Consider the following 16,948-nt stretch of genomic DNA (forward strand, 5'->3'; position numbering starts at 1 on the left):
CAGGTATTATGAGGACCATAAGGATTTATAAGTCCTGGGTCCAGCTGTCAAGTATATAAATTCACTTTGGGAAGATAGAGCATCAATATGTGCCATATGCTTTACATACATAATTTTATTCAATGATCACACCTATCCATCTAGGCATAACTTTTCAGAGTCAATTCTCTTTCTGCTATGCTTGCTATCACCCTGTGGAGATAAAATTAAAACACGTGACAAGTCTATTTAACATGAAAATCTGACCACATGTGAATAAATTATAAAATTTTTTAAAAGATCCTAAGAGCTTTCAGTGGAGAAGGCGATGGCACCCCACTCCAGTACTCTTGCCTGGAGAATCCCAGGGGCGGGGGAGCCTGATGGGCTGCTGTCTATGGGGTCGCACAGAGTGGGACACGACTGAAGTGACTTAGCAGCAGCAAGAGCTTTCAGAGAGAAATAAAAGGTCATAAACAAGAATCAGAATGGCATTGACCTTCTCAACAGCAACAGCAGAAGGTAAATGTTGTTGCCTTCAAAAGTCTGCCAGAAAAATATTTGCATCTTCTAATTCTAAATCCATTGAAGCTGTCAATAAAATGCGAGTATAAAGAAACTTCGGTATGTGCAAAGACTCAAAAAAAATTTACTCCTTACGTATCCTCTCTTAGGATGTTTCTAAAGTATACTCAAGCAAAAGAAGAGAATAAACCAAGAAAGATTTGGAAGCCAGGAAACATGCAAACACTGAAAGGAAGTCCTAGGATAATAGCTGAATAGCAGGCCTAGAGCAGATTAAAGCAGAGGTATCTGGGTTTCTGAGGCGGTACTAGTGCTAAAGAACCTGCCTGCCAATGCAGGAGACTTAAGAGATGAGGGTTCCATCCCTGGAGGAGGGCATGGCAACCCTTTCCAGTATTCTTGCCTGGAGAGTCCCCATGGACAGAGGACCCTGGCAGGCTACAGTCCATAGGGTTGCAAAGAGTTGGACATGACTGAAGTGACTTAGCATGCACACCTGCATGGAGAGATCTGCAGTGGGAGTCTTCAAAGAGAGAATGTAGTTCTCTATTCAAATTCCTACAAGGTGGATTCAGCAGAGAAGTGGTGTAGATGCCCAGAGCAGCTACACTAGCCAACTAGCTGCTATGAATTCCTGCATTTGTGAGCTCTTTCATGCAATCTTTCCTTCAGAAAATAGGGAGTATCATCTTGGGTCCCATGCTTCCTCTTGGGCATCTAGTTTAAGAAGGATGTTGCTGTTCGAGCCCGGTATGACTGTGAGAAAGTACAAATAGAAAATAAATTCTCTGACAAAGGATGAAGAACCATCAGCAGACCCAAGAAGTTGATGGGCTTTGGGAACGCATAAAGTTGCTAGATTGTACTGATAGGTAAGCCAGAATAGTGGAAGCTTTGGTGGCAATGTGTTCCTCTTCGGCAGCAATGCATTCCTCAAGAGTAGTTCCAAGCTTGAGAGAGCAGGAATGGAGAGCAGGAGTAAGATATGTGGATATAATAATCAGGACAACTAATTTTAAAACTGCCCATAAAACAGCTTGGACAACCACTGGCCCTCTGTACCATCCTAACACCCCTATAGGCATCCATATAGCAAAAACAAATGTATTTGACTTCCAGTCTCAAACAAGAGAACTGCTTTCTGAAGAAATTTAACAACCTCTGCAGAGGGCTAGGGCTTCTAATGTGGGTGTCATCACTTCTGAGTAAACCCACTTTATTTTAAATTTGGGGGACTCAAGTTTGCCTGCAAGTTCCTTTTATATCCTAGGGTAAAACCAGTGAACTAACACATTTTGCCTACCTACACAGAGCTCGTGGTTCCATCTTCCCATTCAGGGGAGTGGCCTACTAGGGAAATGAAACTATCCAAAGGAAATAAAGCCAACCTATAATGGTCAAACTACTCTTTTACTTCTGTTTTTAAGTGATCTGGAAAAAAAACCAGGAGCACAAAAGAAGAGGATGAGGACAAATAGAATAACTGACTCTGGAAAAAACATTATAATTCAAAAGAGAAAAGAACTTTCAAAAGAATTTCACTATTCTTAGAAGAAACAATTGCACAAATAAGAATAGACTGATTCTTTTTTTTTTTTTTTTGGCCATGCTGTGGCTTGGGCATCAACCCTAGGCCAACAGCAAAAGTGTGGAAACTTAACCACTGGACTGCTAGGGAATTCCCTACAATTTTTTTTAATCAAAGAATAAAATAAGCAATCTAAGAACAACAAAAAAGAATTTTGGAAAGTAAAAACTACTGAAATTAAAAAGTCAATAGAAGGGCTGAAATAAAGAGTCAAAGAATACTAGACCTTAAAACCAAAAATCTAAGAGATAAATACTTTTTTTAATTGGAGGACCAAACCAAGAACCCCCACAGGATCTCCCAGGAGTATCAGAATGCAAAAATGGAAGGAACAATATTGTCAAAGAAATAATAGAAGAATATTTCCTATAATCGAAGAAGGATATGAATTTCAGATTTAAAACATCCATTAAACATCATGAAATTCTAGAGCTCCAGTGGTGTTTAGAAGTACCTCAAAGTTTTCATAGAGATAAGAGTAAGATATGAACAATGAGAATTAGATTGGCATCAGATTTCTCACCAGCACTACTGAGTCCTGGAAACCAGAGGTTCATACCTTCAAAGTTCTCAGTTTGACCTAGAAATCTATACCCAGGCAAACTACAAATCAAGTGAGAGAGCAGACTTCTTCCTCTCATGGGAACTTCATTCTGGCTGGCCAATGGCTGCATAGGCCTTTGCATGGCTTGCTTCTTTTTCAGGGTTTTAACGTCTCCTTTCCAGAGAAGCCTTCTCTGCCACCCATCTAAAGTGGGCATCACCTCCACCAAGACCTTTTTTATTCTGTTAACTTGTTTTATTTTCCTCACAGCATTTGCTATTGCTAAGTCGCTTCAGTCGTGTCCAACTCTGTGCAACCCCATAGACGGCAGCCCACCAGGCCCCGCCGTCCCTGGGATTCTCCAGGCAAGAACACTGGAGTGGGTTGCCATTTCCTCCTCCAATGCATGAAAGTGAAAAGTGAAAGTGAAGGCTCTCAGTCGTGTCCCACTCTTAGCGACCCCACGGACTGCAGCCTACCAGGCTCCTCCGTCCATGGGATTTTCCAGGCAAGAGTACTGGAGTGGGATGCCATTGCCTTCTCCCTCACAGCATTTAGCACTAGTTAACTTGTATTTTTCATTTCTTAACTTGCTTGTTTTCCACCTATATCCACAGGATTACAAACCCTCTGAGAGTTAAGACGTTGTCTTTTATCACCATTGTATCCCAGTCCCTAGAACTGTGTTTAGCATATAATCAGTTCAGTTCAGTCACTCAGTCGTGTCCGACTCTTTGTGACTCCATGAACCGCAGCATCCAGGCCTCTCTGTCCATCACCAACTCCCGGAGTTTACTCGAACTCATGTCCACTGAGTCGGTGATGCCATCCAACCATCTCATCCTCTGTCGTCCCCTTCTCCTCCTGCCCTCAATCTTTCCCAGCATTAGGGTCTTTTCAAATGAGTCAGCTCTTCGCATCAGGGTACCAAAGTACTGCAGTTTCAGCTTCAGCATCAGTCTTTCCAATGAATATTCAGGACTGATTTCCTTTAGGATTGACCAGTTGGATCTCCTCGCAGTCCAAAGGACTCTTAAGAATCTTCTCCAACACCACAGTTTAAAAGCATTAATTCTTCGGCCCTCAGCTTTCTTTATAGTCCAACTCTCACATCCATACATGACTACTGGAAAATAACACATAATAGAAGCATCATTATTCTGTGCTAAGTTAGAAAGACAAATGAGTGCCTGAGCTACCAAATTATGAGCCTCTAAGGTAGAAATTATATCCATCTCTACATCCTTGGGAGTGTCTTGTACAAAGCTGTTCTCAGGAAGTATCTTTTGAATGGTTACTAAATGAAGAAATGTTCTCGAATTAGCTAGGTTCTTATCAGCTCAGCAGTTTTGTTTATGTGGTATTTTTGCCAAGACATTGTCAGTGTAGTTAGATATAACGCACTCCGTTTCTCAAGCTGAAGCAGAAATTCTTCCTCATTTGAACATTTCATTTCTTCCCCATTTTTAGAAATGATTCTTAGGGGAAATTCTGACAGAGACAGGAAGCAAGATGAGTAAAGACGCTTCTTGATAAACCCATAGCTGACCTGGAGTCTGGTCCTTTCCCTGTGCCCAGAGCTCCCCAGAGCTCACAGTGACAATGCTTTATGAACCCTAGTCTCTTTAAGTAGGACTGTATTTGTGGGGCAAAGAAAAAAAAAATCAGTGCTTGAAATTTAAATGATGCCAGAAATCTAGGCTGTACTTCTGGAGTGAAAAGGTACAGTGAAAAGCACAGAAGTGAAAGGCCCAAGGACCGAGGAATATTCTTTTTACAGGCTGCCTAGGACTGTGATCAGCAATGGCCTTAGTTCTTGACAGACTTGAGAATCTCTTTCAGCCTTTACTGTACACACAGTACAAAATGGGAGGTAATCTGCTCTTCTTGGGTCTGACTGGCTCTCATAATAAACAAAGTAAAGTTTGGGGTTTGTAGCAACAACCAATTTCTTATTTCTTTCTTCCTATACAGAGGAAGCACTGTGAAGCTTTAGAGACTAAGTACCAATAAACCCCATCACAGCATAAATGTTTCTTAAGAAAGAGACCATCTGCAAGATTTTAGAAAGTCTCAGGATGGCAGGAAAAGCTCTAGGAATGAGGAAACAGCAGATTGTGTACTGCCCCTGCAGGCCTCTCTGAGTGGGAGAAGTCCTGCGCTCAGGGGCTTGGTCTGACAGAACTGATTTCCTTTCTGGTTGAGGGGAGGGCACAGCCCTAGAAATGACTGATGGGTCATTAACAGGGATGGAGCAGAAGCAGTGTTGAAAGTCACTCTGTAATTTTCTCCCACAACTTTAGAGGGTGTCAAGTTTATTTATTCTAATAATTTAAAATAATTAAAAATAAATTTATATTTATAAGTAAGTAATAATAATTTATTATCATCATTTTACCTTCCTTCCTTTTTAACAACTGGAGTTGATAGAATTGGGGCTGGAGAAGTGGCAGGTAGAGGAATATGGTTTCAAATTTAATATTGGCCACATGGAAGACAACTCTACACATGGACATCATCAGATGGTCAATACCGAAATCAGATTAATTATATTGTTTGCAGCCAAAGATGGAGACGCTCTATACAGTCAGCAAAAACAAGACTGGGAGCTGACTGTGTCTCAGATCATGAATTCCTTATTGCCAAATTCAGACTGAAATTGAAGACAATAGGGAAAAGCACTAGACCATTCAGGTATGACCTAAATCAAATCCCTTACGATTATACAGTGGAAGTGAGAAATAGATTCAAGTGATTAGATCTGATAGGCAGAGTACCTGAAGAACTATGGATGGAGGTTCGGAGGTTCATGGCATTGTAGAGGAGGCAGGGATCAAGACCATCCCCAAGAAAAAGAAATGCTAAAGGACAAAATGGTTGTCTGAGGAGCCTTACAAATAACTGAGAAAATAAGAGAAGCTGAAGGCAAAGGAGAAAAGGAAGGATATATGCATCTAAATGCAGAGTTCCAAAGAATAGCAAGGAGAGATAAGAAAGCCTTCCTCAGTGATCCATGCAAACAAGTAGAGGAAAACAATAGAATAGGAAAGTCTAGAGATCTCTTCAAGAAAATTCAAGATACCAAGGGAACATTTCATGTAAAGACGGGCACAATAAAGGACAGAAATGGTATGGACCTAACAGAAGCAGAAGATATTAAGAAGAGGGGTCAAGAATACACAGAAGATGTATAGATCAGTCTTATGGACTCTGTGGGAGAGGGAGAGGGTGGGGAGATTTGGGAGAATAGCATTGAAACATGTATAATATCATGTATGAAACGAGTCGCCAGTCCAGGTTCGATGCATGGTACTGGATGCCTGGGGCTGGTGCACTGGGACGACCCAGAGGGAGGGTAGGGGAGGGAGGAGGGAGGAGGGTTCAGGATGGGGAACGCGGGTATACCTGTGGCGGATTCATTTCAATATTTGGCAAAACTAATACAATATTGTAAAGTTTAAAAATAAAATAAAATTAAAAAAAAAAAACTTCAAAAAAAAAAATGAATGTGGTTCAAGAGAGAGGGGACATATGTATACCTGTGGCTGATTCATGTTGATGTATGGCAGAAACCAATACAATATTGTGAAGCAATTTGCTTTCAATTAAAAATAAATAAGTTTGGGGGGAAAAAAAAAAGAATACACAGAAGAACTGTACAAAAAAGATCTTCATGACCCAGATAACCATGATTTGTGATCACTCACCTAGAGCCAGACATCCTGGAATGTGAAGTCAAGTGGACCATAGAAAGCCCCACTATGAACAAAGCTAGTGGAGGTGATGGAATTTCAGTTGAGCTATTTCAAACCCTAAAAGATGATTCTGTGGAAGTGCTGCACTCAATATACCAGTAAATTTGGAAAACTCAGAAGTGGCCACAGGACTGGAAAAGGTCAGTTTTCATTCCTATCCCAAAGAAAGGCAATGCCAAAGAATGTTCAAACTACCATATAATTGCACTCATTTCACACGCTAGTAAAGTAATGCTCAAAATTCTCCAAGCCAGGCTTCAACAGCATGTGAACCAAGAACTTCCAGATGTTCAAGCTGGATTTAGAAAAGGCAGAGGAACCAGAGATTAAATTGCCAACATCTGCTGGATCACTGAAAAAACTATAGAGTTCCAGAAAAACATCTACTTCTGCTTTATTGACTATGCCAAAGCCTTTAACTGTGTGGATCACAACAAACTGAGGAAAATTCTGAAAGAGATGGGAATACCAGACTACCTGACCTACCTCCTAAGAAATGTGTATGCAGGATAAGAAGCAACAGTTAGAACTGGACATGAAACAACAGACTGGTTCCAAATTGGGAAAGGAGTACCTTAAGGCTGTATATTATCACCCTGGTTATTTAACTTATATGCAGAACACATCATGAGAAATGCCGGGCTGGATGAAGCACAAGCTGGAATCAAGATTGCTGGGAGAAGTATCAATAACCTCAGATATGCAGATGATACCATCCTTATGGCCGAAAGTGAAGAAGAACATAAGAACCTCTTATTGAAAGTGAAAGAGAGTGAAAAGGTTGGCTTAAAACTCAACATTCAGAAAATGAAGATCATGGCATCTGGTCCCATCACTTCATAGCAAATAGATGGGGAAACAATGGAAACGGTGACAGACTTTATTTTGGGGGGCTCCAAAATCACTGCAGATGGTGACTGCAGCCATGAAATTAAAAGACACTTGCTCCTTGGAAGAAAAGCTATGACCAATCTAGAAAGCATATTCAAAAGCAGAGATATTACTTTGCCAACAAAGGTCCGTCTAGTCAAGGCTATGGTTTTTCCAGTAGTCATGTATGGATGTGAGAGTTAGACTATAAAGAAAGCTGAGCACTGAAGAAATGATGCTTTTAAATTGTGGTGTTGGAGAAGACTCTTGAGAGTCCCTTGGACAGCAAGGAGATCCAACCAGTCCATCCTAAAGGAAATCAGTCCTGAATGTTCATTGGAAGGACTGATGCTAAAGCTATAACTCCAATAATTTGGGCCACCTGATGGGAAGAACTGACTCATTTGCAAAGACCCTAATGCTGGGGAAGATTGAAGGCAAGAGGAGAAGGAGACGACAGAGGATGAGATGGTTGAATGGCATCATCGATTTGATGGACATGAGTTCAAGCAGGCTCTGGAAGTTGGTGATGGACAGGGAATCCTGGTATGCTGCAGTCCATGGGATTGCAAAGAGTCAGACATGACTGAGTGACTGAACTTAACTGACATGGATAAAGCACAGCCATTAGAACTCATCATTAAAGTTTAATCTGAACCATGAGGAGAAGCCATTCTGTCACATAACTCAGTGAAGAGAAGCAGAACAAAGGGGGAGTAAGATTATGAAGAGTTTTATGGCCCCAGAGAAACCTGCATCACAAAGAATGAAACTACTCAATATGAATCTGCATTAGGCTAGGAATAAAAGCAGATTTTGTTCTTTTTTATCTTAATGCTCCTGCTTTATTCTCTTTCATCCCTCATTCAACTCTCAAGTCTCAAATATTGAATGATATTGAGGGTTTATTACTAACTTTTTAAGTGATAAAGGTATCGTGATTATGTGTTTAAGTAAGATCCTTTAAAGATATATATTAAACAGTTTCCAAATAAAATTATATAATGTGAGAAATTTGCTTAAAATAAAAGAGAGGACAGAGGAAGAGGAGATTTGGAATAAAATAAAACCAGCCATGAATTGATCATTGATGAAGCTGGGTGATGGGTACATAGAGGTTCATTATAATATTTAATATCTTAATATGTGTTTGAAGTTTTTTATAATAAAAAAGATTTTTAAATCTCATTTTTTGAGAGTGGTCCTAGTTAGATCTGCTTCTTCTGCCTTAATACTCTTGTCTTCAAAGACTTTTTATCAGTGACTCAAAGTTGAGACCTACAGTTTTCTACCAGTGGGGATGGGTTACTTTGAACAGTTCACACCTTGTGACAAAGGGCATAGGTTTGAAGACCTCTGAGTAGACTTAGAAGTTCACAGTAACAATACATGTCTTCTTTGTAGATATGTGGGCATGTGATGCTGATGGAATGTAAAATTGTATAACCACTTTGGAAAGCATTTGGCAGTTTCTTAAAGAGTTGGGCATTTATCACAAATTATAGAATTCCCTTTTTTCATGGCTGAATAATGTTCCATTGTAGTGTGTGTGTGTCTGTGTGTGTGTGTGTCTGTGTCTGTGTCTGTGTGTGAGTGTGTGTGTATCACATTTTCTTTATCCATTCATCTGTCGATAGACACTTAGATTGTTTCCATGTCTTGGCCATTGCAAATAACGCTTCATTGAACATGGGAGTGGAGATATCTCTTCAAGATAGTGATTTAATTTGATGACCCAAGTGAAAGTGAAAGTGAAGTTGCTCAGTCATGTCTGGCTCTTTGCGACCCCATGGACTGTAGCTCACCAGGCTCTTCAGTCCATGGAATTCTCCAGGCAAGAGTACTGGAGTGGGTTGCCATTTCCTTCTCCAGGGGATCTTCCTGACCCAGAGATTGAACCTGGGTCTCCCGCATTGCAGGCAGATGCTTTACTGTCTGAGCCACAGGGAAGCCCCAAATTTCACTCTATTCCTCTTGCAATTATTCGCCTACTTCAAATCTTTCCTTTGTCAAAGTCAGTCCACACACACTAATATTCTAATTCTTTCCAACCACTTCCCTTAGAGTTCTAGGCTCAGTAGGCACATGGTCTGCCTTCCTATTTTACCATCTTCTTTCTGTAAACATGATTGCTATATTGTCAGCCTTTTACATCCATTTCCTTCTCACCTCCTCACCTGCAACTGCTGAGCCAGTGTCACACTTTTTATACTTTTGTTAAAGTAGAACCTCACTTCAATAATGGAGTAATTAAGAGCTTGGGTTCTGGAACTGGTCCAAAACCTGTCTCTCCTGGATAGTAGCCAGATAACTTCAGGCAAAATACTTTTCCATTCTTAATATCAAGTTTATTATCTATTATTAAAAGACGAGAATAATAGTAAATAATACACGTAGAGTACTTAGCACTGTTATTGGCACTTAATACTTAATGCATTTTAGTTACTGTTTTGTCCTATCAAAATCCCAAGGATGACTCCTGCTGGGCTTTCTTTTCTGTCTTGTGGACTACTGCCTAGAGACTGTGAGCTTCAGGGGGGAACCCCCCACCCTGCCCTCGAAGAAAAGAGAGAAGCTTTGTTGAGGGAGAGACTCCAGATGGTAGAACTAAAGCAGTACATCTTGGATGAAATGTTAATTTAATTCTTTTTTTGATTTCTAGATTTTCCTGTTTTTAGGCTGCATGTGTTTTCTCCTAGCAGTTGGTCATTATATTTGGGAAAACAACAAAGGTTACTACTTCCAGGATTATCTGCCGTGGGAAGACTATGTCTCTTCATCAGTTTTCTCTGCCACCCTTATGTTCTGGTCCTACTTCATTATCCTCAACACCATGGTGCCTATTTCCCTCTACGTCAGGTAGGCTTCTTTGACAGCTGAGGGAGGAGCTGACTTCTTCTGGGGGGGGATACTTCCTTCTTATTCCCCAACTAGACTGTGAACTTTTAGGAAACACAGATGCTGTGCTCTTTAACCTTTTACTTTCCAGAGTGCCTGGTGCACAAAACACTCTGAGAAATATTTAGAGTTTGCATAAATGCTTTCTATGTCCAGAATACTGTGCTAGATACTTTGTGGGTTATATAATAAAAAAATTATTCCTACACTCAAATAATTTATAATGTACATGACTAAATAAGACATACAAACACATGAAATAATTAGAAAACAATGCACACAAATTTTGTGTTAAAGTAAAAGCTAGGCAGCCCCTAGTTTATCAATGACCCAGATTCTAAACAGTCATTTGTAAATGACTCAGAATTCAGAATGCTTTTTCCCCCAGAAACAATGTGGCAAACTGCAGGTAGGTGTGATTGTGACTTAAATTCTGGTTCCTAAAAGATGGAGAAGATGAAGGATGTTTCCTTCCCCTTTTCATGAGCACATTGGAAAAAAATTTGAAATATAGGTAAAATAAGTTTTTACTGTATTCCAATCTCTTTTTTTGAGTTCCAGCATTCCCTTTCACATAAATGCACCCAAACACATTTTCTGCATCCTTTTCGGGTTTTCTAAACCCTACATTGTGGCATCCGAACCCTAAAATCACCCTATATGCATGTGTGCTAAGTTAGCTAAATTATCTTACTAATTAAATATTTATTGAACACCTACTATGTTACCAACAAAGGTACCAACAAAGGTCCGTCTAGTGAAAGCTATGGTTTTTCCAGTAGTCATGTATGGATGTGAGAGTTGGGCTATAAAGAAAGCTGAGCACAGAAGAATTGATGTTTTTGAACTGTGGTGTTGGAGAAGACTTTTGAGAGTCCCTTGGACTGCAAGGAGATCCAACCAGTCCATCCTAAAGGGAGTCAATCTTGAATATTCATTGGAAGGACTAACTGATGCTGAAGCTGAAACTGCAATACTTTGGCTACCTGATGCAAAGAACTGACCCATTGGAAAAGACCCTGATGCTGGGAAAGATTGAAGGTGGGAGGAGAAGGGGACAACAGAGGATGAGATGGTTGGATGCCATCACCGATGCAATGGACATGAGTTTGAGTAAGCTTCGGGAGTTGGTGATGGATGGATAAGCCTGGCATGCTGCAGTCCATGGGGTCATAAAGAGTCTGAACAACTGAGCGACTGAACTGACTATGTGCCAAGCACTATATTAGGTTACAGAGAAAGATACATGAATAATAATACAGCCCTTCCTCCAGATAAGCTTACAACATAGCCATGGAAACAGATACTTAAGTAAATAATTAAGATACAATATGAAGAATTATGTAATAGAAATTAATATGTGAATGCTATGGGAGCCTAGAAAAGGAATAGGTTGGTTCCACCTACAGAGTCTTAGGGATTTACAGAAAAAAGTAATCATCAAACTGATACATGAGAAAAGAGGAGAATTTACCAATAAGAAAATATGAAAATAATATTACAAGCAGAAAGATCAGTATGTACAAAGGTTAGAGGTTTTTAAAAGCTTGATCTGGTCATAGAACAGTGAGTGAGCCTAGACTGAGGTGTTGGATGGTAATTTAGGATTAGATTCAGGAGAGCCTTCAATGTTAGGTCAAGGAGTTTGGGCTTTATCCTAAGACCAACAGAAATCTTTCTAAGGAAAGAAATAATATCATTAAGTGTCTGAGTTTAGAGAGGTTGCTATGGTGACTGGTCTGGTGAAGGAAGAGAGGGGTCAAAACTCAACACATGAGGACTAATAAAGTCAATAATGAGGGCCTGAGCACCACCTCCCTCACCTCAAACAAAAGATTCATGTTTCTTAATGCAGTTGTCTCAGACAGGGGTTACTAATGAAGCAATGAGATAACACACACTCCTGCCAGTCCATTCTGAAGGAGATCAGCCCTGGGATTTCTTTGGAAGGAGTGATGCTAAAGCTGAAACTCCAATACTTTGGCCACCTCATGCGAAGAGTTGACTCATTGGAAAAGACTCTGATGCTGGGAGGGATTGGGGGCAGGAGGAGAAGGGGATGACAGAGGATGAGATGGCTGGATGGCATCACTGACTCGACGGATGTGAGTCTGAGTGAACTCCGGGAGTTGGTGATGGACAGGGAGGCCTGGCGTGCTGCGATTCATGGGGTAGCAAAGAGTCGGACATGACTGAGAGACTGAACTGACTCAACTGAAGTATGAATGATGATAGGAAGGAAGGCACTTTAAAAGTCTGCACTGTTTTAAAATGAAGATGCTTGTTAACCATGTTGTTATTTAGTGGCTAAGTCATGTCCAACTCTTTTGTGACCCCATGGACCGTGGCTTGCCAGGCTCCTCTGTCCATGGGATTCTCCAAGCAAGAATACTGGAGTGGGTTGCCATTTCCTTCTCCAGGGGATCTTCCCAACCCAGGAATCAAATCCACATCTCCTGCATTGGCTGAGCCACAAGGGAAGCCATGGAGAATCCATAAGGCGTGTCATTTAGAATAAAAGTGGAATGTGACTAACACAACTGGGAAAATTCAGATAAAATGGAGAGGAAGCTGTTTTAGGAAAAAGCTACCCTACAGGCAAGCTGGGTCTGCTGAGAACTTTATCAGAGGATCAGCTCCAGTAAGCTGTTTCTGAGTCTCACACATCTTCCCCTTCCTCTTCTGAAACGAAGAAGCACAGTCTCCAGTCTCAAGTATCTCTCTTCCCCATTAATGAGTTTACGTGACAGCAGCAATACCCCTCTAATTAAGCTTTGGCTGCCTTTTATAAACTAGCTTAACTCTGTCAGGCCTTGCATTGTTACAGAATTTTAAAAAATTTGAACGAAGTAGTATAAAGGGAATATGCCTCAGCAAAGTTAATCAGTTTTCTGGTAATAAGTAAAGACTTGAGTGATAATGATCAAAGTAGAATTACAGTGGGTTGGCTAGTATGAAGGGTCCTTCAAGACTGTAGGTTCTGAGAGAAGGTATTCTGATTTTCATTTCTACCACAGGACTGGAAAGAAGGAAACCAGGGGGATGAATTTACTTGCCCTGTGTTGACCCAGGACCCTTCTTTTCTTGCTTTCTCCTTAGTGTTGAGATAATAAGATTGGGCAACAGTTTCTATATCAACTGGGATCGGAAGATGTTTTATGAACCAAAGAACACACCAGCACAGGCTCGTACCACCACCCTTAATGAGGAGCTCGGCCAGGTCAAATATGTGTTCTCTGACAAAACAGGGACCCTGACTCAGAACATCATGATTTTCAACAAGTGTTCAATTAACGGGACATTATATGGTATGCATGTCTTTCTGCTTTCCCTTGGGGAAATTTTACTTTGTGGGTTGTTCTCAGGAATAATCTATCTCTAAATCTGTATGTCTCTAAATTCACATTTACTTACTCTTACAGCTTGCTGTCCCCTAAGCAAAGATCACCTAGTCCATTCAGTTCTAACCAAAAAACACTTACCTAGCACATTATAGATGCCATCCATTGTGTGGGACATTGCAAATATGTATAAGACTTAATCTCTGTCTTCAGAGAATTGCCAGTGTCTTGGGAATGTTAGTTAATCTCACGTTAAATCAGATGGTGCAACCAGGGTGTTACTGAAGCTGCTATTCTCCTGATTCCACCTCAGATCAATAAACAGTCTAGAAAGAAGTCATCAAAGGGTGCTCAGAATTTGATTAGTGTCTCCCTTACCCGGTTGTTCATTTATTTCCTGTGTTAGATGAGCTTGTTTTTGTGATAGTGTTAAGTCTTCATATGTGTGAACATTATGGCAGTAACTTGCGAAGGAAAGCAATCACATCAAAAAAGCTAGAGCACATGGGGTATTCTTCTGGGATGATGGAAAAGCTTTGAAGCTAGAAAGATGTGGTGGTTGTAAAACATTGTGAATGCACTAAATGCCCCTGAATTGTACTCTTTAAAATGTACAGTTTTTTAAAAATTTAATAATTAAATTTAAAAATTACAGTTAAAGGATTTTTAAAAGCTAGAGCATTCTAATATTTTCTATTACTCCTGCCAAATAAGTTTTCACATGTATAAACTCTGAAAGATTATTTTTGGGTGGTTAATTTGGGTGAGGATCTTAATTTTCTAACTCATTGTAAGACCTGATCATATGCTAGGTAGGGTTGCAAAGGGTCCTGGGTGTTTCTGCACTTGGCATCAGACTGTCTTCCACCCCCAATCTGTCTGTGCTATCTACTGGCCAAGAACCCTAAGCATTCCAGCACTACTTTAACCTCTCTTCTAGGGGACTTTTCTGATGAAGAGCTTCCTGAGGTTCAAGGTCTCATAGATGCCAAGCCTCCAGGCTCACCTTACTCACACTTAAGGAGAAGAGTTGCACCCCAAGCAGCAGAATTCTTACCATTTGCTTGGAGAAAGGAGCTTATAGGGCACTGAGAGCTACATGGCCTGAGGAGATTTGAGGAGCTTAATTGCAAGTCTAGGATGATAGAATCAGAAGAAATAAGCTTTTAAAATCCTCCTTAGAACTTCCCCTGCAGTCCAGTGGTTAAGAATCTGCCTGCCCAATGCAGGGGATGAGGATTCAATCCCTGGTCAGGGAACTGGGTATATCCCACATACGTCAACTAAGAGTTCAAATACTGCAACTCAAAGATTCCGCTTGTGGCAATTAAGAACTGGCGCAACCACATAAAAGAATTAAATTTTTAAAAATCCTCCTTTATTTTGGGGACTTCCTTGGTGATCCAGTGGTTAAGAATCCACCTTCCAATTCTGGAGACTTGAGTTTGATCCCTGTTAGAGGAACTAAGATTCCACGTATGGTGAAGCAACTAAGCCCTTACACCACAACTACTGAGCCCGCATGCTCTGGAACCCACAAGCCACAACTTGAGAAGCTGGCATGCTGCAACTAAAACCCAATGCAGCCAAATAAAATAAATAAATATTTTTAAAATCCTACTTTAAATTACTATGAAAGAAAAGTAAAAGTATTGATCTCTCAGTCGTGTCCAACTCTTTGTGATCCCGTGGACTATAGCCCAACAGGCTCTTCTGTACATGGAATTCTCCAGACAAGAATACTGAAGTGGATAGCTATTCCTTCTCCAAGGGGATCTTCCCAACCCAGAGATTGAACCCAGATCTCCTGCACTGCAGGCAGATCGTATGACCCAGTAATTCCATTCCTAGGTATATACCAAAAAGAGGAAAAAGAAAACAAGGATTCAAACAGAGAGACGTATCCATGTTCATTGCAGCAGTATCCGCAATAGCCAAAGGTGGAAACAACCCATGTTTCCATCAGCAATTGAATAGGTAAACAAACTGTGATATATCCATTTAATGGAATGTTGTTGTTAATCAGTCACCAAGTCATGTATGCTTCTTCGTGATCCCATGGACTGCAGCACGCCAGGTTTCCCTGTCCCTCACCATCTCCTAGGGTTTGCCCAAGTTCATGTCCATTGAATCAGTGATCATTAAATCAGCCATCCAACCATCTCATCCTTTTGCACTCTTCTCCTTCTGCCTTCAATCTTTCCCAGCATCAGGGTCTTTTCTAATGGAGTCAGTGGTTTGAATCAGGTAGCCAAAGTATTGGAGCTTCAGCTTCAGCATCAGTCTTTCTAAAGAGTATTCGGGATTGATTTCCTTTTAGATTGACTGTTTTGATCTCCTTGCTTTCCAGGGGACTCTCAAGAGTCTTCTTCAACACTACAGTTTGAAAGCATCAATTCTTCGGCACTCTGCCTTCTTTACTGCCCAGTTCTCACATTTGTACATGACTACTGGAAAGACCATAGCCTTGACTATACGGACCTTTGTCAGCAAAGTGATGTCTTTGCTTTTTAACTCACCATAGGTTTGTCATAGCTTTCCTGCCATGGAAAGTATTCCTGTAATGGAATACTCAGACAGTTCAGTTCAGTCACTCAGTCGTGTCCGACTCTTTACAACCCCATGAACCACAGCACGCCAGGCCGCCCTGTCCATTACCAACGCCCAGAGTCCACCCAAGCCCATGTCCATTGAGTCGTGATGCCATCAAACCATCTCATCCTCTGTCATCCCTTCTCCTCCTGTCCTCAATCTTTCCCAGCATCAGGGTCTTTTAAAATGAGTCAGCTCTTCACATCAGGTGGCCAAAGTATTGGAGTTTCAGCTTCAACATCAGTCCTTCTAATGAACACTCAGGACTGATCTCCTTTAGGATGGACTGGTTGGATCTCCTTGCAGTCCAAGGGACGCTTAAAGTCTTCTCCAACACCACAGTTCAAAAGCATCAATTCTTCGGACCTCAGCTTTCTTTCTAGCCCAACTCACATCAGTACATGACCACTGGAAAATCCATAGCCTTGACTAGATGGACCTTTGTTGACAAAGTAATGTCTATGTTTTTTAATATGCTGTATAGGTTGATCATAACTTTCCTTCCAAGGAGTTCAGTTCAGTTCAGTCACTCAGTCATGTCCCGACTCTTTGCGACCCCATGAATCACAGCACGCCAGGCCTCCCTGTCCATCACCAACTCCCGGAGTTCACCCAAACCCATGTCCATTGAGTCAGTGGAAGTTCACGTATTGCTGAAGCCTGGCTTGGAAAATTTTGAGCATTACTTTAATAGCGTGTGAGATGAGTGCAATTGTGCAGTAGTTTGAGCATTCTTTGGCATTGCCTTTCTTTGGGATTGGAATGAAAACTGACCTTTTCCAACCCTGTGGCCACTGCTGAGTTTTCCAAATCTGCTGGCATATTGAGTGCAGCACTTTCACAGCATCATCTTTCA

The 16,948-nt window shown here is 40.9% G+C and overlaps 1 protein-coding gene across 4 annotated transcripts in view; it reads left to right on the forward strand.

The window, feature by feature from the left end:
• Window positions 1–16,948, forward strand: part of LOC133253284 (phospholipid-transporting ATPase FetA-like) — a 110,731-nt gene that overhangs the window by 64,312 nt on the left and 29,471 nt on the right. For all 4 annotated transcript variants that reach the window (XM_061426831.1, XM_061426833.1, XM_061426832.1 and 1 more), the window contains 2 exons: window positions 9,924–10,120; window positions 13,259–13,467. In XM_061426831.1, the coding sequence (XP_061282815.1) occupies window positions 9,924–10,120; window positions 13,259–13,467 (406 nt within the window). The remainder of the gene's footprint in view (window positions 1–9,923; window positions 10,121–13,258; window positions 13,468–16,948) is intronic.

The sequence above is a fragment of the Bos javanicus genome, chromosome 8 (assembly GCF_032452875.1).
Source record: "Bos javanicus breed banteng chromosome 8, ARS-OSU_banteng_1.0, whole genome shotgun sequence".
Classification (NCBI taxonomy): domain Eukaryota; kingdom Metazoa; phylum Chordata; class Mammalia; order Artiodactyla; family Bovidae; genus Bos; species Bos javanicus.